Raw genomic sequence first — 20,289 nt, forward strand, 5'->3', positions numbered from 1 at the left:
CTAGTCTCTGAGATCTAGGCGCTAATGTTTTACTCTAAGCAAAGCCGCCTATGCTACGTGTGTGTTAGAGAGAGACAGGGCGAGAAAAAATGAAATTGTTTTCTTGATGCTGGCTATAATAATTATACGATCCAATTCAGATTCCGCTGTCTTAAAGATATGGTTATTCTCCACAATTCTACGTTTTTGGTTTTCTCATATCTTTAAAATTGTGGATGCCACAGATTTTCGTCCTTTGTGGGGGCGGAAGTGGGCGGGGCGAAGTTTTGAAATATTTTTAAAGCAGTGACATATCACAGAAGTCTGGATCCAAAACATCGTTGCTCTAGCTATTATAGTCTTTGAGCACTAGGCGCTGAAGGGGACGGACAGACGGACAGACGGACGGACGGACAGACGGACAGACAGACATGGCTCAATCGACTCGGCTATTGATGCTGATCAAGAATATATATACTTTATGGGGTCGGAAACGATTCCTTCTGGACGTTACACACATCCACTTTTACCACAAATCTAATATACCCCAATACTCATTTTGAGTATCGGGTATAAAAAGAGACAAGCACTTGCAGAAATAACAATACAGATAAGTAGTAGACTGGAGTGAAGACGACGGAAAAAAAGGTAATAAAAGAGATACTACACTGGAACAAAGACGAGACAAAACAGGTACAATTGATTTACGTTTACAATATTACAATAAACATAACAATTTAAAATAATGTCTATATCTTTTTCTATAATTACAGGGAAGACAAGAAACAGCGGAGCATCGGCCGGCATAGCAAAACACAGTGCTTGTAAAGACATTGCGTTGCATACCGGCCGACCCCGCCGTCCCCCCTGGTCGTCGAAATTGGCGTCGTCCGAAGTCGTCAGAAGTAGGTGCAATTAGCACCTCGTCGTCGTTGTGGCTGTGGCTGCCCTCTTGGAGAACCAGTGGCACTGGTCCGGCCACCAGCTGGGAGCCAGGAGTAGACGGCACACATATTACTGTGGCGACACGGGTCCGACCGCCAAAGTGAAATGGATGTGAGTGTGTATGTGCGTCGGCAATTGTGGCCCTAATGTAGAGCGAGTGGCACTGGTCCGGCCACCAACTAAGGACGATGGCGGACACGACACACATAACTCGAACGGCACAGGTCCGGCCGCCCAAGTGTAATGGATGTTTGTGTGTGTGTGTCTGAATGGCTGGCGGTAAGTATTTTGAGAGCCCTTTTTAATCGTATGTGTGGATTTTTCCTTTTCCAGGACCATAGGGCACTCTGAATGCCATGGCACTGGATCCGGCCACCAACTAAGGACGATGGCGGACACGACACACATAACTCGAACGGCACAGGTCCGGCCGCCCAAGTGTAATGGATGTTTGTGTGTGTGTGTCTGTTTTTGGCTATTCTAGCAATCACCAACGCACTGCATTCGATTTGAATTTGTCAGGCCGTATGATTTTGCAAGTGTGTATTGCAGCATTTTTATTCGTTTATGTTTTATTTAATAGCTTTGATGGCGGCAGCGTGCGTTGTTCATTTCTGTTGTGGCATGCGAGTGATATGCATACCTGCCCCGTATGATAAAGATTTTCGCCGTAATGTTTAGCCCGAAAGTGTCCCGTGAGTGCTATCCGGCGATTGCCTAAGCGCTCTCGGCGATACGCGTCGGTACCCCCGACCCCCGTAGTAATTCTTAGTTCGACAGCGTCCCGTAAGTGCTATCCGGCGATTGCCTAGGCATTCTCGGCGATGCCTGTCGATATCCCCGACCCCCGTAGTAATTCTTAGTTCGGCGGCGTCCCGAAAGTGCTATCCGGCGATTGCCTAGGCATTCTCGGCGATACTTGTCAGTATTTCCGCATAGCAAAGTTCCCCTTTCCGCGTCGTAGTAATTCTTAGGCCGACAGGGTTCCGTAAGTACCGTCCGGCGATAGCCTAGGTACTCTCGGCGATACTTGTCGGTATTCCCGCATAGCAAAGTTCCCCTTTCCGCGTCGTAGTAATTCTTAGGCCGACAGGGTCCCGTAAGTACCGTCCGGCGATAGCCTAGGTACTCTCGGCGATACTTGTCGGTATTCCCGCATAGCATAGTCCCCCTTTCCGCTTCGTAGTAACTCTCAGGCCGACAGGGTCCCGTAAGTACCGTCCGGCGATAGCCTAGGTACTCTCGGCGATACTTGTCGGTATTCCCGCATAGCAAAATTCCCCTTTCCGCGTCGTAGTAATTCTTAGGCCAACAGGGTCCCGTGAGTACCGTCCGGCGATAGCCTAGGTACTCTCGGCGATACTTGCCGGTATTTCCGCATAGCAAAGTTCCCCTTTCCGCGTCGTAGTAATTCTTAGGCCGACAGGGTCCCGTAAGTACCGTCCGGCGATAGCCTAGGTACTCTCGGCGATACTTGTCGGTATTCCCGCATAGCATAGTCCCCCTTTCCGCTTCGTAGTAACTCTCAGGCCGGCGGGGTCCCGTAAGTACTGTCCGGCGATAGCCTAGGTACTCTCGGCGACACCTCTCGGTATTATCGCATAGTAAAGACCTCCGTATTGATTCTGAGTTCGGTGGGGCCCTGAAGGCGCTATTCGGCGATAACCGGAGTGTTCTCGGTGAAACCAACTGCCCCGTCCCACGCTACGATCGCCCCCGTCCGCGGGACTGCGGCCCCGTCCCCCATCGTCGGTCCGAAATACGGAGTCCCGGCAAATTATAAATATAGCTGTAATTTCGACCCTGGAGTAGACTGAGATATGTACCCCAGCCCAGGATCGCTTCCTTACAAAAGTTAAGGTAACACTAGACTTAACATTAACATGTGTTTTCTTTTACAATGGATTGCGTCTTTTCAGTCCGTTCCCGTCCTCGGAGCGGGCTTCATATAAGTGGCGGCGAAAGGCTGATCCTCATATCAGCATCAGCATAGGCCCTGTAGTTGGCTGGGTGCGTACCGCCGCAACTTTGGCATTTAGCTGTGTGCGGTGGACGAAACCACCGCACTTTACACAGGCGAAGCCGCGTTGACAGTAGTTGTGTGTGGTTTAAGAAATCTTTGTGTTTTATGATTCTCTTTGTGGTTTGTGATTTGAATATATGTTTAGTGGCGCACAGAATTTTAATTTACATTGGCGAGAAAGAGGAAATAAAGCTTGTCGGTAGTGGTTGGAAAGGGGAATGTGAATGTGTGTGGGGCGAGTTGGGAAAATGGCTGCTTGGCTTGGCGTCGGCATTTTAATGTATTCCTTATTGGCGTTAATTAAGAATTTTTAACAGTTTAGTTGGGCGGCAAACAAGTTAAGGGGCTCGTTAGTCGCCCGACGTGTCACACCGCTTCATCTGCCTCGTCGATCATCTGTAACTGTATCTGTATCTGTATCTGTACAAAGAAGCCTAGAATTTCTTAGATCTGTGTTCTTCTACCATCCTCTACATGGATTGGTTCCACATTAATCCTAAAGATGCACAAATTTTATAGCTTGAAAAAAAAAAAAAAAAACACATACAATAATCGCATATCACATATTATGTTTTTTGTGGAGAGTGGGAGGGGGAGGGTTCCAAAGTATTTACACGGTCCAATGTTTGCACGGGTAATATAATGGAGATTCTCTTGGTAAAGATTTTATTCGCCCAACTATCGAGAAAGACTCGCATGTGCCGTACGATACGATCCATTACGATACGATATCGTCTGTGGGCTATATGTATGTATGTATGTATATTGATGTGTGCATATGTATGTACAATCCGAAGAGAGGATTACTCTTGTTTTGTTCTCTTTCCTAGATGATAATATCGTATCAGTGGTTCTGGAAGGGGGTGCTTAAACCTACGACGAAAGCTATAATCCAGTGGATGGGTCGGAATAGGTGTCCTGTTCCTCCGCTCAGACATAGACCTCTCCTGTCTTGGCCTCGGGACTGTGTTTGGCGAGGGTTGAGGTAGCACTCGTGGCCGTTGCCGTTGCCGTGGCGCCGCTCTGGGGCAGGGCGATCGTGCCACCGGATGAAGAGTTGTCCACTGTATCCACTGTGGGGGCTCCTGCCGAACGCACCGAGGTCCTGCAGGTTGAAGCTCAGACTGAAGCTGTTGTTCCGCGAAATGTTGCCGTTGCCGCTGCCGTTCAGGAGCTTCACGGACAGGAGGGCCGTGGTGGTGATGCCGCCGCCCGCACCCGGCCCCACGGTCATGCCGTTGCTGGAGCCACTGTTGCTGTTGCCGTCCTGCTCCTGGGCCAGGTCCACGATGGACAGGGACGAGGGGAAGCGCTGAATGGAGAGCGAGACGGGGATCGTGGTGATGACGTCATTGGGCTCGTAGCCACTGGCCGTTGTCGTGATGGTCGGCAGCTGGGCGTTCGCCGCGATGGGAAGGATGCTCAGGGTCCCCGTGGGAATGGTTACCCGCCGCCGCTGCTGTTGGCCATCGTGAAGGGAAACGACAGCGTGGTGATGTTCGTGGCAGCGGAGAGGACTACGGAATCGAGAATCGAAGGGATAGAGATTGTGGTTGGAGTATCTGAATCTGCATCTGCGGGAGTATCTGTGCCCGGTACTCACTGCTGTGAACTCGCTGTAAATGATGACCACTGCGGGCAGGGTCAACGCCTTGACGCAGCACATGAGGAACCCAAAGAAGAGCCACGCGATCTCCCCGCAGGTGGAGAAGCGGAAGAGCTGCAGAAAGCCGATCGGCTGTGTGGGCTCCAGTCCTGCGGCCACCGGCGCCTCATCCAGGGACTTGCCATCGGTTGTCGTCGTGCCAGAAGCCTCGTCCATCTATCGGTACGACGAAGGACGGAGGAATAGTGTTACTCGAGCCAAGACCCGCGATTTATTAACAGACACGGACAGAGACAGACGGCACGCAAAGGTTAATTCAATTACTGCCACACTCTCAGAGGCATGTATCTGTATCTGTGGCTGTGGCAAGGGTACAGCAGCTACTTTGTATCTTTTGCCATAGTTCTCTCTCATTGACCCGCGGGGTTAACGAGTAATAGAATCTACCGGTTTTTATTGGACATTCCAACGCCAATTTGGAGCGATTCGATTCAATTCGATTCCCTTTCAGAGGCCCGTACAGAAATCTGTGTGGCGCCATTCGCCCCCCTGCCCCCACTCCTTGTCGTGGGATGGATGATCACCTTTTAATTGATTTTCAACACTTTGATCCTTCAGATACTGTATCTATGCACTGATTTCTGCAGAAGATCCGTTACTGCTCACTCGGACCGCCCAAGCGCGACTGCTGGAACACCGTCCGCGGAGCCACCCATTTATGTTGATTCCCCGATGTGGATGCTGGACAGAGTACTCGGGCTTGGGCATGAGTACTCGTGAGTGTATCGTTCACAATTCTAATTGATCTCCGCTTTCCGCTCTTGGGGTAGGTTCCGCCGAAAGAGGCGCTTCAATTTACAATGAAAGCAAAAGAGACATTCTGTAGAGGGTTTTTCTTTTCTTTGCTTTTCTTTTCTTTATTCTTTTTCTTTAATTTGGAGGGTGGAAGGTGCAACAATCTAAAACGGAGGCAGACTCTTGAGCCTCCTGCTGGTGCGCAACACGAATGGTGCCGGCTGATTTGTACCGGCATTTCCTCCAGCGGGAACGACTTCGGGAGCAGCTACGGGAGCGACTGCGGGAGCGACTCCGACCGACTCGCCTTCATCGTCCGAGCCCCAAGCATTACGCTGTCCAAAGTAGTGCGGGACGCCCGCAGTGTCATCATGTGCCGGGTGCTGCGTTCGCCCAAGGTGTTGCGCACCTTCAGGCAGCTCTTCTGCGACAGGGTTCTTTTTTTTTCGCCCGTACCCAGGGCGAGGACGCGGCGCTGGCACTCGCCGAATGCCACGGCATGGCTGCTGGTGGGCCCGTCGTCCTCATTGCCGGGCCGTTCAAAAATCGTCTCGAGACCGGTGGGCCTTGACTTTGCGATGGTCTGCGATGGGCTGGGCTTCTTGGCCAGGCGGCTGGGACTAAGACTGGGCTGGCGGCGCTCTGGCTCTTGCTCTTGCAGGCGCGCGGCGGCATGTGGCGCCGAACCATAGTCGCGGTTGCCACAGATCCTGTATTCCCCGGTATACTCCGGCTGAAATGAGATGAAATGAGAAATGAGTCACGACTGTCCGATGGCCGCAGAACCGAGTACTTCCTTTACCTTTAGCTTTGCCTTCAAGTTTTTTCTTTGCAGGCATTTCTCATATCTTTTTCCGGCTTTTCCGTCTCCTGGATAAACCTTTCGACTTCTCAAACGAGCAACGAGCAACGAGCCTCTTTGGGTTGAGGGCTCTCAGTGCTCCACAGGGGAGGGGCTGAGAGGCTGGGGTGTGAGTGTTGCAACACGTAGTCAATTGAGGAATAGATAAAGAGAAAAGGTAAACAATGCAGGTTCTTTGCGTGCAAAATAAGAGGAAATATACTAAATAACGAGGGGGAACGTTGTGAGTTGCTGCGAACACCGCAACTGTACGGTTATACCCGATACTAAGTCAGTATGGCTCTCCTTCGGCAGACGTCGCTAATATTAAACGACACGACAAAGAGTGCGTGCGAGAGAGACAGAAAATCAGTCTGGGGCGAAATTTTGAGATACACGTTTTATAGTAAGATCTAACAGGAGTGCGGATACCAAATTTGGTTACTCTAGCCTTAATAGTCTCTGAGATTTTTGAATATTCCCAAATTTTCGTCCTTTGCGGGGGCGGAAGGGGGTGTGGCGAAATTTTGAAACAAACTCGTCTCGGTCCGATATATTAGGAGTGTGGATACTAAATTTGGTTGCTCTAGCTTTGAGCTCTAGTCTCTGAGATCTAGGCGCTAATGTTTTACTCTAAGCAAAGCCGCCTATGCTACGTGTGTGTTAGAGAGAGACAGGGCGAGAAAAAATGAAATTGTTTTCTTGATGCTGGCTATAATAATTATACGATCCAATTCAGATTCCGCTGTCTTAGAGATATGGTTATTCTCCACAATTCTACGTTTTTGGTTTTCTCATATCTTTAAAATTGTGGATGCCACAGATTTTCGTCCTTTGTGGGGGCGGAAGTGGGCGGGGCGAAGTTTTGAAATATTTTTGAAGCAGTGACATATCACAGAAGTCTGGATCCAAAACATCGTTGCTCTAGCTCTTATAGTCTTTGAGCACTAGGCGCTGAAGGGGACGGACAGACGGACAGACGGACGGACGGACAGACGGACAGACAGACATGGCTCAATCGACTCGGCTATTGATGCTGATCAAGAATATATATACTTTATGGGGTCGGAAACGATTCCTTCTGGACGCTACACACATCCACTTTTACCACAAATCTAATATACCCCAATACTCATTTTGAGTATCGGGTATAAAAAGAGACAAGCACTTGCAGAAATAACAATACAGATAAGTAGTAGACTGGAGTGAAGACGACGGAAAAACAGGTAATAAAAGAGATACTACACTGGAACAAAGACGAGACAAAACAGGTACAATTGATTTACGTTTACAATATTACAATAAACATAACAATTTAAAATAATGTCTATATCTTTTTCTATAATTACAGGGAAGACAAGAAACAGCGGAGCATCGGCCGGCATAGCAAAACACAATGCTTGTAAAGACATTGCGTTGCATACCGGCCGACCCCGTCGTCCCCCCTGGTCGTCGAAATTGGCGTCGTCCGAAGTCGTCAGAAGTAGGTGCAATTAGCACCTCGTCGTCGTTGTGGCTGTGGCTGCCCTCTTGGAGAACCAGTGGCACTGGTCCGGCCACCAGCTGGGAGCCAGGAGTAGACGGCACACATATTACTGTGGCGACACGGGTCCGACCGCCAAAGTGAAATGGATGTTTTTTTTTTTTTTTTTTTTTTTTTTTATTGGGAAAACAATTTATATTTATAAAATAACAATTATGGCTGGGAAGGGGGTGGGGGGGGGGGGGGGGGGTGGGTCCGCTCCCGCGGGACTGCCGCTAGGCATTACTTCGCGGTGCGGGCTGTGGGGTCATCCTTCTGGCTTAGTTTGTCCGGCTTCGCTCCAGCCTGCGCAGCTCCTTGATCACGCTTGCTGCCATGTAGGCGACCGCGTTCCAAGATTGCTCATCGGCTAGCATCTGGTCGGTGAGGGTGTCCACACTCACTTCTGCAAGCGTCTCCCCTAGCCTCGTTCGTTCTTGCGAGAAGCGGGGGCATACAAAGAAGACGTGCTCTGCATCCTCGTCGACTCCAGGCCCGCAGCAGCTGCAATACGGGTCGTCAGCATGCCTAAAGCGATGCAGGTACTGCTTGAAGCAGCCATGCCCCGTCAGCAGTTGGCCCAAATAATGGTCCATTTGGCCGTGCCTTCTTCGCAGCCATGGGCTAAGCTGGGGAAGGAGACGTCTGGTCCACCTCCCTTTTGCCGCTTGGTCCCAGCGCCGTTGCCACTGGGCTATAGTGCGCTCTCGCCGCTCGCTGGCTACCTCCACTCCGCTCTGCCGCTCAGCTGCCAGGAGATCCAGTGGGACCATGCCTGCCACAATAAGTGCGGCGTCTTCAGACACCGTCCGGAAGCAGCATGTAACCCTCAGGGCACAGCGTCGGTATGCGCTTCTGCAGTCTCTGCTGTATGTGGAAACCATCATTGCTGGTGCCCACACTGCTGATCCATATAAGATTATGGAGGTGACCACCCCAGCGATGAGCTGCCTGCTACGCTGCCGTGGTACCCCTGTATTGGCCATCATCCTGCTTATGGCCGCCGTAGCTGCAGTCGCTTTTGCGCTGGCGTATTCCAGGTGGGCCTTGAAGTTTAGCCTCTGGTCCATCATTACCCCTAGGTACTTTAGCGCAGGCTTGGTCCTGATGATCGTGCTACCGACTCTCACGCATGCCTGCTCGACCTTTTTTCTGCTGCTCATTAGCACAGCCTCCGTCTTCTTCTCCGCCAATGCTAGCCCGTTGGCTGCGAGCCAGGCCACTATCATCCCGACTGCTACGTTGGTTTTCTCCTCTACGTCTCTTACGTGTTTCGACACTGTCACCAGTGCTATGTCGTCGGCGAAGCCCACCAGGTGCACCCTTCCGGTAATGTAAGCCGCAGGATATCGTCATACATCACGTTCCACAGTATCGGCCCTAGGACCGAGCCTGTGGGACGCCTCCGGTGATTTGGTGATGTTCTGCTCCTTCTTCCGTGTCGTAGATCAGGACGCGGTCCGTGAAATAGCTTCGCAGAGTCCGTGTGATTTGCTCAGATATACCCTCCTGGTCAGGGCTCTAGGATGCTCTTCCAGCTGGCAGAGTTGAAGGCGTTTCGTACGTCTAGTGTACATACTAGGCAGTACTTTTTGTCGCCTCCAGCCCATCGCGTTCCTGCCATGGCTTCCCTGGCAAGGTTTGTCACCATCTCGATGGCGTCAGTGGTGCTCCTCTGCTTGCGGAACCCGAATTGGAGGTCGGAAAGTCCGCGACGCTCAGCCAGTTCCGCCTCCAGTCGGTTACATACCATCCTCTCGAAAATCTTGCCCATGGTATCCAGCATACACAGCGGCCGGTATGACGATGGGTCGTTGAGCTCTTTGCCTGGCTTGGGTATCAGAACCAGCCTTTGCCGTTTCCATGCTCGTGGGACTGTCCGCTCCGCTAGGCACTGGGTGTACATTGTGGCGAATGCTTCCGGATGGGCTCTAATTATGCATTTTAGTGCTGCATTAGGGACTCCATCTGGACCTGCCGCTTTCCCGATCTTCAGCTTACCCGTGGCCTCCAGTACTTCTCTGGCAGTGATGATGGTGGTGGTGTCCCTCAGGCTAGCTCCTTCTAGCCTAGCTTCCTCTTGTAAGGGTGGTTGTCCAGGGAATAGGGTGCCGACTATCTTTCTCATATGCACCGGATCCTTGGGCATAGGCTGTCTGTTTAATCTCCCCATGACTAGTTTGTATGCTCCACCAAAAGGTTCCGCATCGGCTGCATCGCAGAGCTCCTTGAAGCATTTGAGTTTGCTGCTTCTGATGGCCTCCTTCAGCTCTTTTCTTTTGGCCTTGAATGCCGCGCCATTTCTGCCAAATTGGGCGGAGCCTCTTGCTCGCTGGTAGGCACGCCAAACTGCGCAGCACTCCCTCCTGGCCTTGGCAATGTGCTCATTCCACCACGGTACTGGCCGGTGCCTGCTTCCTCCGATCTTTCTTTTTTTCATGGCTGCATCACAGGCCGCTTTGACGGTCCTGTAAACGGCAAGCGCGGATGCTTCAGCATCCCGGCGGCGCTTAGGTTTTCTGCTGCCGAGAGGAGCGCGGCTCTGCTCAGGCTTTCCTCCTTGTACCCGGCCTGGAGCGCCCGCTGTATCCTTGTTGTGTTCCTGGGTGCAAAGGTTTCCGTCATTACGGCTAAGTGGTCACTATGGGTGACCACTTAGCACTCAGCACTTGCCACTTCGCGTGGCGTGCGAGCTCTGGGCTTGCAAAGGTGAGGTCTATAATAGACTCCCGCCCTGCTTTGCTGAACGTTGGTGTGGTTCCTGTGTTGAGGAGACAGACGTTCAGGCTTGCGAACTCGTCCAGGAGCGATGTCCCACGGGTGTGTTCTTGGCGCTGCCCCAAGTCGTGGCCCAGGCGTTAAAGTCGCCCGCTATCAGGACCGGCGATTTGCCTCGTGCGTCGTTAGCGATGTTGCTGATGATCGCCTCATACTCCTGCTGCGTGAACCTCGGTGCTATGTAGCAGCTGTAGACAGAAGTGCCGCTGTGCTTAGCTCTCACATATCCCACTCTGGATGCTCTGTGGGTAAGCTGGCCTGGTTGTGGGCCACAGCTCCAGATTGCTGCTCCTCCGTCTGAGCTTTGCTGCCAGACTCCTTCGTGTTTTTTGCCGTACGGCTCGCTGAGTAGCGCTATGTCGATCTTCTGCTCCAGGACTGTTTGCGCCAACAGATCCTGAGCAGCTCGGCAGTGGTTTAGGTTGAGCTGCAGGAGCTTAACCATCAACCAGTTTTGCTAGTGCCTTCTTATACTCAGGGCAGCTGCGACTGAGGGCCGAGTGGGCTGCTGAGCGGACGTCTCCTGGCTTGCCAGCGCATAGTATGCACATTGGCGGGTTGTTGCACTGGTTGTGCTTGTGCCCCTCCCCACCACATTTGTAGCATGCATTGCTTGCCACAGGCCGCTTGGATCTGCACCTGGCTGCAGTGTGTCCATAGGCCATGCACTTGAAGCAGCGGGTTGGCGCAATCCGTTGCCGCACGCGGCAGACAACCCAGCCGATTCGAACTTTTCCGAGCTCCAGGAGCTTCTTTGCGAGTGCGGGCTGAAGGTTCAGCGTAGCTACCTGCGTTGCGTCATATGCTTTCCGCATGTACGGCACTGCTCCTTGTGTTAAGTCGCCGTCGATCGCTGCAGCTATGGCCTCACATACCTCGTCGCCTGTCGTGAGCTCGTCTATGTTGAGTACCTCAACCGCGACTGTCTCCTGCATGGCCTTCACGGCTGCCTTGTCCCCAAGCGCTGCCTGGATGGCCATCTGCAGCTCCTGGGTGGCGGGTCTGAGGATTGTTGCATCCTTAGAAGCAGCTCGCCCGAGGCTGTCTTCCTGATGCCCTGAACCTTGTTTTTGAGGCTCTGGAGTGTTGGTGCTGCCTTCACCAGTTTGAGGATGTCGGCGTATGATGCCTCCTCGGTGCATTTGACCAGCACTGCGTCTGGTCGGCCTGTCTGCTTGCGTTTCGCACGCCTGCCTCTCACCTCACTCCACTTCTGTGTAGGGTTGGTGTCTTCCGCCTTGCCGCACTGCATCTTGGTTTCCTCTTGTCGAGTGGCGTCAGCTTGGTGTCCTTGCCTGGGCCTTCCGCGCGCGCTCTTCTCCTCAGTTCGGAATGTTGCCTCGCTCTTGGGGCTCCTGATGCCGTTTGCGTCGCCTTAGTCGCACTGGGCTTGGTCATCCTGGGTAGGGGGCCAGTTGGGCCTGCAGTGTGATCATGGCACTGGCATCCTCCTGGCGCTGCCCTTTTATCCTCTGGCGCCTGCAGATGGGATTTGACTTCCACTTGCAACTCCTTCATGCGTGCTACCATCTTCTTGATGGCCATGTTGATCGACCTCTGGCCCTTCTCGTTCATCTGGTGGAGTAGGTCGTCCAGGATTGCGCCAATCTCGTCTATGTCCTGTAAGCAGTTCCTGCTTCGCTTGGGGGGTTTTTCTCCCGCTACTCGATGGTGTAGGGGGGTCCCTCGGCCTCTTCAGAGTATCAGTGCCCTTGCCGCCGTCCTGCGTAGCCCACTGGCAAAGCTGTGCAACGAGCTCTGCTTCATTGGCGGTGCTAAAGCTGCTTGTGGCGGTGTTCGGGCCACCTTTGAGGCTTTTTGGAAAGCCATTGCTCCTTGGCTTGTAGCGAATTTTGCTTCGTCGGCCAAGTGTGCCACCGGCGAAGCAGGATTCGGGGGAACATCTCTCAGGGCCTCCAGGGTCCGCGCCCCGGCCACGGGATTCCTCCACGCGTGTGAATTTGGGATGGAACTTATGCGTAGGTGTGTGTGCGGTTTGCAAGTGATCCCGCCTAGGAGTTAGGCAGTACCTTCCCTCAGGTGCGGTCGCTGACAGAAGCTAGCTGCTGTGGGCGCAGCTATCCTCCGCAGCGGGCTCTGTCGAGGGCTGGATGCTTTGGCACCTAGTGCCCCTTCACCGCACTGCAGTCGATCAGCTGGTTAGTGGCCTGCACTATCCAGCACTGGTACCCCAGTCGATCAGCTGCGAGGCCTGGAGTGAAGAAGAAGAACGGGAGAACCGGCCCAAAGGAGAGAAAGGATGAAAAAAGGTGGGAATCTCCAAGTGACGAGTGAAAAGCGCCGTCCAAAGCACTCACGGTGGGCCCCAGCGCCCCTGCCCCTTTGGGTGACCGTGGAAGTGCAACGCGCAGCCCGGATCTGAAGCCAGTCGGGGTGAGACTCGATCCTCCCAGGTGAGCACGCGGTGTCAGCAAGAGCTTGAGCTAATTTCGGGTATTTTTTTCCAGGTATCTTTCGCGATTTGTCTGTGTCTTGCAGAGCAGCTGTTTGGCGCGTCCGCACTCGAAAAATTCGCGGTTGACTGTGAAATGGATGTGAGTGTGTATGTGCGTCGGCAATTGTGGCCCTAATGTAGAGCGAGTGGCACTGGTCCGGCCACCAACTAAGGACGATGGCGGACACGACACACATAACTCGAACGGCACAGGTCCGGCCGCCCAAATGTAATGGATGTTTGAGTGTGTGTGTCTGAATGGCTGGCGGTAAGTATTTTGAGAGCCCTTTTTTATCGTATGTGTGGCCGATGGATTTTTCCTTTTCCAGGACCATAGGGCACTCTGAATGCCATGGCACTGGATCCGGCCACCAACTAAGGACGATGGCGGACACGACACACATAACTCGAACGGCACAGGTCCGGCCGCCCAAGTGTAATGGGTGTTTGTGTGTGTGTGTCTGTTTTTGGCTATTCTAGCAATCACCAACGCACTGCATTCGATTTGAATTTGTCAGGCCGTATGATTTTGCAAGTGTGTATGGCAGCATTTTTATTCGTTTATGTTTTATTTAATGGCTTTGATGGCGGCAGCGTCCGTTGTTCATTTCTGTTGTGGCATGCGAGTGATATGCATACCTGCCCCGTATGATAAAGATTTTCGCCGTAATGTTTAGCCCGATAGTGTCCCGTGAGTGCTATCCGGCGATTGCCTAAGCGCTCTCGGCGACCCCCGTAGTAATTCTTAGTTCGACAGCGTCCCGTAAGTGCTATCCGGCGATTGCCTAGGCATTCTCGGCGATGCCTGTCGATATCCCCGACCCCGTAGTAATTCTTAGTTCGGCGGCGTCCCGTAAGTGCTATCCGGCGATTGCCTAGGCATTCTCGGCGATACTTGTCGGTATTTCCGCATAGCAAAGTTCCCCTTTCCGCGTCGTAGTAATTCTTAGGCCGACAGGGTCCCGTAAGTACCGTCCGGCGATAGCCTAGGTACTCTCGGCGATTCTTGTCGGTATTCCCGCATAGCATAGTCCCCCTTTCCGCTTCGTAGTAATTCTTAGGCCGACAGGGTCCCGTAAGTACCGTCCGGCGATAGCCTAGGTACTCTCGGCGATACTTGTCGGTATTCCCGCATAGCAAAGTTCCCCTTTCCGCGTCGTAGTAATTCTTAGGCCGACAGGGTCCCGTAAGTACCGTCCGGCGATAGCCTAGGTACTCTCGGCGATACTTGTCGGTATTCCCGCATAGCATAGTCCCCTTTCCGCGTCGTAGTAATTCTTAGGCCGACAGGGTCCCGTAAGTACCGTCCGGCGATAGCCTAGGTACTCTCGGCGATACTTGCCGGTATTCCCGCATAGCAAAGTTCCCCTTTCCGCGTCGTAGTAATTCTTAGGCCGACAGGGTCCCGTGAGTACCGTCCGGCGATAGCCTAGGTACTCTCGGCGATACTTGTCGGTATTTCCGCATAGCAAAGTTCCCCTTTCCGCGTCGTAGTAATTCTTAGGCCGACAGGGTCCCGTGAGTACCGTCCGGCGATAGCCTAGGTACTCTCGCGATACTTGCCGGTATTTCCGCATAGCAAAGTCCCTTTCCGCGTCGTAGTAATTCTTAGGCCGACAGGGTCCCGTAAGTACCGTCCGGCGATAGCCTAGGTACTCTCGGCGATACTTGTCGGTATTCCCGCATAGCATTGTCCCCCTTTCCGCTTCGTAGTAACTCTCAGGCCGGCGGGGTCCCGTAAGTACTGTCCGGCGATAGCCTAGGTACTCTCGGCGACACCTGTCGGTATTATCGCATAGTAAAGACCTCCGTATTGATTCTGAGTTCGGTGGGGCCCTGAAGGCGCTATTTGGCGATAACCGGAGTGTTCTCGGTGAAACCAACTGCCCCGTCCCACGCTACGATCGCCCCCGTCCGCGGGACTGCGGCCCCGTCCCCCATCGTCGGTCCGAAATACGGAGTCCCGGCAAATTATAAATATTGCTGTAATTTCGACCCTGGAGTAGACTGAGATATGTACCCCAGCCCAGGATCGCTTCCTTACAAAAGTTAAGGTAACACTTGACTTAACATTAACATGTGTTTTCTTTTACAATGGATTGCGTCTTTTCAGTCCGTTCCCGTCCTCGGAGCGGGCTTCATATAAGTGGCGGCGCAAGGCTGATCCTCATATCAGCATCAGCATAGGCCCTGTAGTGGGCTGCGTGCGTACCGCCGCAACTTTGGCATTTAGCTGGGTGCGGTGGACGAAACCACCGCACTTTACACAGACGAAGCCGCGTTGACAGAAGTTGTTAAACCGCCGCAATTTTCGCATTTAGCTGGGTGCGGTGGACGAAACCACCGCACTTTACACAGGCGAAGCCGCGTTGACAGTAGTTGTGTGTGGTTTAAGAAATCTTTGTGTTTTATGATTCTCTTTGTGGTTTGTGATTTGAATATATGTTTAGTGGCGCACAGAATTTTAATTTACATTGGCGAGAAAGAGGAAATAAAGCTTGTCGGTAGTGGTTGGGAAGGGAATGTGAATGTGTGTGGGGCGAGTTGGGAAAATGGCTGCTTGGCTTGGCGTCGGAATTTTAATGTATTCCTTATTGGCGTTAATTACGAATTTTTAACAGTTTAGTTGGGTGGCAAACAAGTTAAGGGGCTCGTTAGTCGCCCAACGTGTCATACCGCGTACAAAAGTGGCCGTGTGTCCATGGCTGGCCAGCATTTCGGTGATGTATTGAGTCTCAAAACCCACGCTACAAGGAGTGGAAACAGCAGCCGAGAGAGATAGCGATCCCAATACCCACGCTACACGAAGGAGAAGCAGCAGCCAGAACAAGAGCCACGAAGAGGGAATAGTCGGATCTCTCCCACTCCGACCAGTGACGCCGATGTGATCAACAACTCTCCCCGGCCAGCCCGAAGCCAACGCCTACAAGGGAGACCGAGAGAGAGGCCGCCGTCGCGAAACTGAGAGAGAGTTTTTCATTTAAAACAATGGGGGAGCAACACCGGAACCAGATCCCACAGGAACCACGACGAGCATCACTAGCATTAATACCGACGTCACACGAAGGGGAAATCGCAGCCAAGAGAGAGCCAGGGCTGGAGCGATCCCATACCTTTGTCACACGAAGGGGAAATGGTAGCCGAGAGCGATCCCAATACCCACGCTACAAGGAGGGGAAACAGCAGCCGAGGAACTCCAGCGCCACAGCTCCTATACGCCATCTACTTATTTGTATATGTACTAAATTCAAATAATACATGCCATATTTTACATTTTACATGTAGTTGCAGTGTTTTTGGCTGAACAATGGGAAGGTAACACTAGTTACAGTAGTGGTAGGTATTCGGTATTTTTTTATGCAAGTATTTTGAGTAAAGAAAGTTAAGGTAACACTAGACTTAACATTAACATGTGTTTTCTTTTACAATGGATTGCGTCTTTTCAGTCCGTTCCCGTCCTCGGAGCGGGCTTCATATAAGTGGCGGCGCAAGGCTGATCCTCAAATCAGCATCAGCATAGGCCCTGTAGTTGGATGGTTGCGTACCGCCGCAACTTTGGCATTTAGCTGGGTGCGGTGGACGAAACCACCGCACTTTAAACAGACGAAGCCGCGTTGACAGAAGTTGTTAAACCGCCGCAATTTTCGCATTTAGCTGGGTGCGGTGGACGAAACCATCGCACTTTACACAGGCGAAGCCGCGTTGACAGTAGTTGTGTGTGGTTTAAGAAATCTTTGTGTTTTATGACTCTCTTTGTGGTTTGTGATTTGAATATATGTTTAGTGGCGCACAGAATTTTAATTTACATTGGCGAGAAAGAGGAAATAAAGCTTGTCGGTAGTGGTTGGGAAAGGGAATGTGAATGTGTGTGGAGCGAGTTGGGAAAATGGCTGCTTGGCTTGGCGTCGGCATTTTAATGTATTCCTTATTGGCGTTATTTAAGAATTTTTAACAGTTTTGTTGGGCGGCAAACAAGTTAAGGGCTCGTTAGTCGCCCGACGTGTCACACCGCTTCATCTGCCTCGTCGATCATCTGTAACTGTATCTGTATCTGTATCTGTAAAAAGGAGCCTAGAATTTCTTAGATCTGTGTTCTTCTACCATCCTCTACATGGATTGGTTCCACATTAATCCTAAAGATGCACAAATTTTATAGCTTGAACAAAAAAAAAAAAAAAAAATACAATAATCGCATATCACATATTATGTTTTTTGTGGAGAGGGGGAGGGGGAGGGTTCCAAAGTATTTACACGGTTCAATGTTTGCACGGGTTATATAATGGAGATTCTCTTGGTAAAGATTTTATTCGTAATTTATTCGCCCAACTATCGAGAAAGACTCGCGTGTGCCGTACGATACGATCCATTACGATACGATATCGTCTGTGGGCTATATATGTATGTATATTGATGTGTGCATATGTATGTACAATCCGAAGAGAGGATTACTCTTGTTTTGTTCTCTTTCCTAGATGATAATATCGTATCAGTGGTTCTGGAAGGGGGTGCTTAAACCTACGACGAAAGCTATAATCCAGTGGATGGGTCGGAATAGGTGTCCTGTTCCTCCGCTCAGACATAGACCTCTCCTGTCTTGACCTCGGGACTGTGTTTGGCGAGGGTTGAGGTAGCACTCGTGGCCGTTGCCGTTGCCGTGGCGCCGCTCTGGGCAGGGCGATCGTGCCACCGGATGAAGAGTTGTCCACTGTATCCACTGTGGGGGCTTCTGCCGAACGCACCGAGGAGCGCACTGTGGGGTCCTGCAGGTTGAAGCTCAGACTGAAGCTGTTGTTCCGCGAAATGTTGCCGTTGCCGCTGCCGTTCAGGGGCTTCACGGACAGGAGGGCCGTGGTGGTGATGCCGCCGCCGCCGCCCGCACCCGGCCCCACGGTCATGCCGTTGCTGGAGCCACTGTTGCTGTTGCCGTCCTGCTCCTGGGCCAGGTCCACGATGGACAGGGACGAGGGGAAGCGCTGAATGGAGAGCGAGACGGGGATCGTGGTGATGACGTCATTGGGCTCGTAGCCACTGGCCGTTGTCGTGATGGTCGGCAGCTGGGCGTTCGCCGCGATGGGAAGGATGCTCAGGGTCCCCGTGGGAATGGTGTACCCGCCGCCGCTGCTGTTGGCCATCGTGAAGGGAAACGACAGCGGGGTGATGTTCGTGGCATCGGAGAGGGCTACGGAATCGAGAATCGAAGGGAGAGAGATTGTGGTTGGAGTATCTGAATCTGCATCTGCGGGAGTATCTGTGCCCGGTACTCACTGCTGTGAACTCGCTGTAAATGATGACCACTGCGGGCAGGGTCAACGCCTTGACGCAGCACATGAGGAACCCAAAGAAGAGCCACGCGATCTCCCCGCAGGTGGAGAAGCGGAAGAGCTGCAGGAAGCCGATCGGCTGTGTGGGCTCCAGTCCTGCGGCCACCGGCGCCTCATCCAGGGACTTGCCATCGGTTGTCGTCGTGCCAGAAGCCTCGTCCATCTATCGGTACGACGAAGGACGGAGGAATAGTGTTACTCGAGCCAAGACCCGCGATTTATTCACAGACACGGACAGAGACAGACGGCACGCAAAGGTTAATTCAATTACTGCCACACTCTCAGAGGCATGTATCTGTATCTGTGGCTGTGGCAAGGGTACAGCAGCTACTTTGTATCTTTTGCCATAGTTCTCTCTCATTGACCCGCGGGGTTAACGAGTAATAGAATCTACCGTTTATTATTGGACATTCCAACGCCAATTTGGAGCGATTCGATTCGATTCGATTCCCTTTCAGAGGCCCGTACAGAAATCTGTGTGGCGCCATTCGCCCCCTGCACCCTCTCCTTGTCGTGGGATGGATGATCACCTTTTAATTGATTTTCAACACTTTGATCCTTCAGATACTGTATCTATGCACTGATTTCTGCAGAAGATCCGTTACTGCTCACTCGGACCGCCCAAGCGCGACTGCTGGAACACCGTCCGCGGAGCCACCCATTTATGTTGATTCCCCGATGTGGATGCTGGACAGAGTACTCGGGCTTGGGCATGAGTACTCGTGAGTGTAATATGCACGGGTAATATAATGGAGATTCTCTTGGTAAAGATTTTATTCGTAATTTATTCGCCCAACTATCGAGAAAGACTCGCGTGTGCCGTACGATACGATCCATTACGATACGATATCGTCTGTGGGCTATATATGTATGTATATTGATGTGTGCATATGTATGTACAATCCGAAGAGAGGATTACTCTTGTTTTGTTCTCTTTCCTAGATGCTAATATCGTATCAGTGGTTCTGGAAGGGGGTGCTTAAACCTACGACGAAAGCTATAATCCAGTGGATGGGTCGGAATAGGTGTCCTGTTCCTCCGCTCAGACATAGACCTCTCCTGTCTTGACCTCGGGACTGTGTTTGGCGAGGGTTGAGGTAGCACTCGTGGCCGTTGCCGTTGCCGTGGCGCCGCTCTGGGGCAGGGCGATCGTGCCACCGGATGAAGAGTTGTCCACTGTATCTACTGTGGGGGCTCCTGCCGAACGCACCGAGGAGCGCACTGTGGGGTCCTGCAGGTTGAAGCTCAGACTGAAGCTGTTGTTCCGCGAAATGTTGCCGTTGCCGCTGCCGTTCAGGGGCTTCACGGACAGGAGGACCGTGGTGGTGATGCCGCCGCCGCCGCCCGCACCCGGCCCCACGGTCATGCCGTTGCTGGAGCCACTGTTGCTGTTGCCGTCCTGCTCCTGGGCCAGGTCCACGATGGACAGGGACGAGGGGAAGCGCTGAATGGAGAGCGAGACGGGGATCGTGGTGATGACGTCATTGGGCTCGTAGCCACTGGCCGTTGTCGTGATGGTCGGCAGCTGGGCGTTCGCCGCGATGGGAAGGATGCTCAGGGTCCCCGTGGGAATGGTGTACCCGCCGCCGCTGCTGTTGGCCATCGTGAAGGGAAACGACAGCGTGGTGATGTTCGTGGCATCGGAGAGGGCTACGGAATCGAGAATCGAAGGGAGAGAGATTGTGGTTGGAGTATCTGAATCTGCATCTGCGGGAGTATCTGTGCCCGGTACTCACTGCTGTGAACTCGCTGTAAATGATGACCACTGCGGGCAGGGTCAACGCCTTGACGCAGCACATGAGGAACCCAAAGAAGAGCCACGCGATCTCCCCGCAGGTGGAGAAGCGGAAGAGCTGCAGGAAGCCGATCGGCTGTGTGGGCTCCAGTCCTGCGGCCACCGGCGCCTCATCCAGGGACTTGCCATCGGTTGTCGTCGTGCCAGAAGCCTCGTCCATCTATCGGTACGACGAAAGACGGAGGAATAGTGTTACTCGAGCCAAGACCCGCGATTTATTCACAGACAC

General features: G+C 52.5%; 1 protein-coding gene across 1 annotated transcript; it reads right to left on the reverse strand.

Annotated features, from left to right (window-relative positions):
• Positions 1-3,782: 3,782 nt before the first annotated feature.
• On the reverse strand, positions 3,783-19,895 carry LOC117194753. The gene is made up of 2 exons (XM_033399254.1): positions 19,463-19,895; positions 3,783-4,032 (listed from the first exon to the last, which is right to left on the reverse strand). The coding sequence occupies exons 1-2, from the start codon at positions 19,866-19,868 to the stop codon at positions 3,878-3,880; spliced, it is 561 nt and encodes a 186-aa protein (XP_033255145.1). The 5' UTR covers positions 19,869-19,895; the 3' UTR covers positions 3,783-3,877.
• Positions 19,896-20,289: the final 394 nt, after the last annotated feature.

This window comes from Drosophila miranda (genome assembly GCF_003369915.1).
Source record: "Drosophila miranda strain MSH22 chromosome Y unlocalized genomic scaffold, D.miranda_PacBio2.1 Contig_Y3_pilon, whole genome shotgun sequence".
Taxonomy (NCBI): domain Eukaryota; kingdom Metazoa; phylum Arthropoda; class Insecta; order Diptera; family Drosophilidae; genus Drosophila; species Drosophila miranda.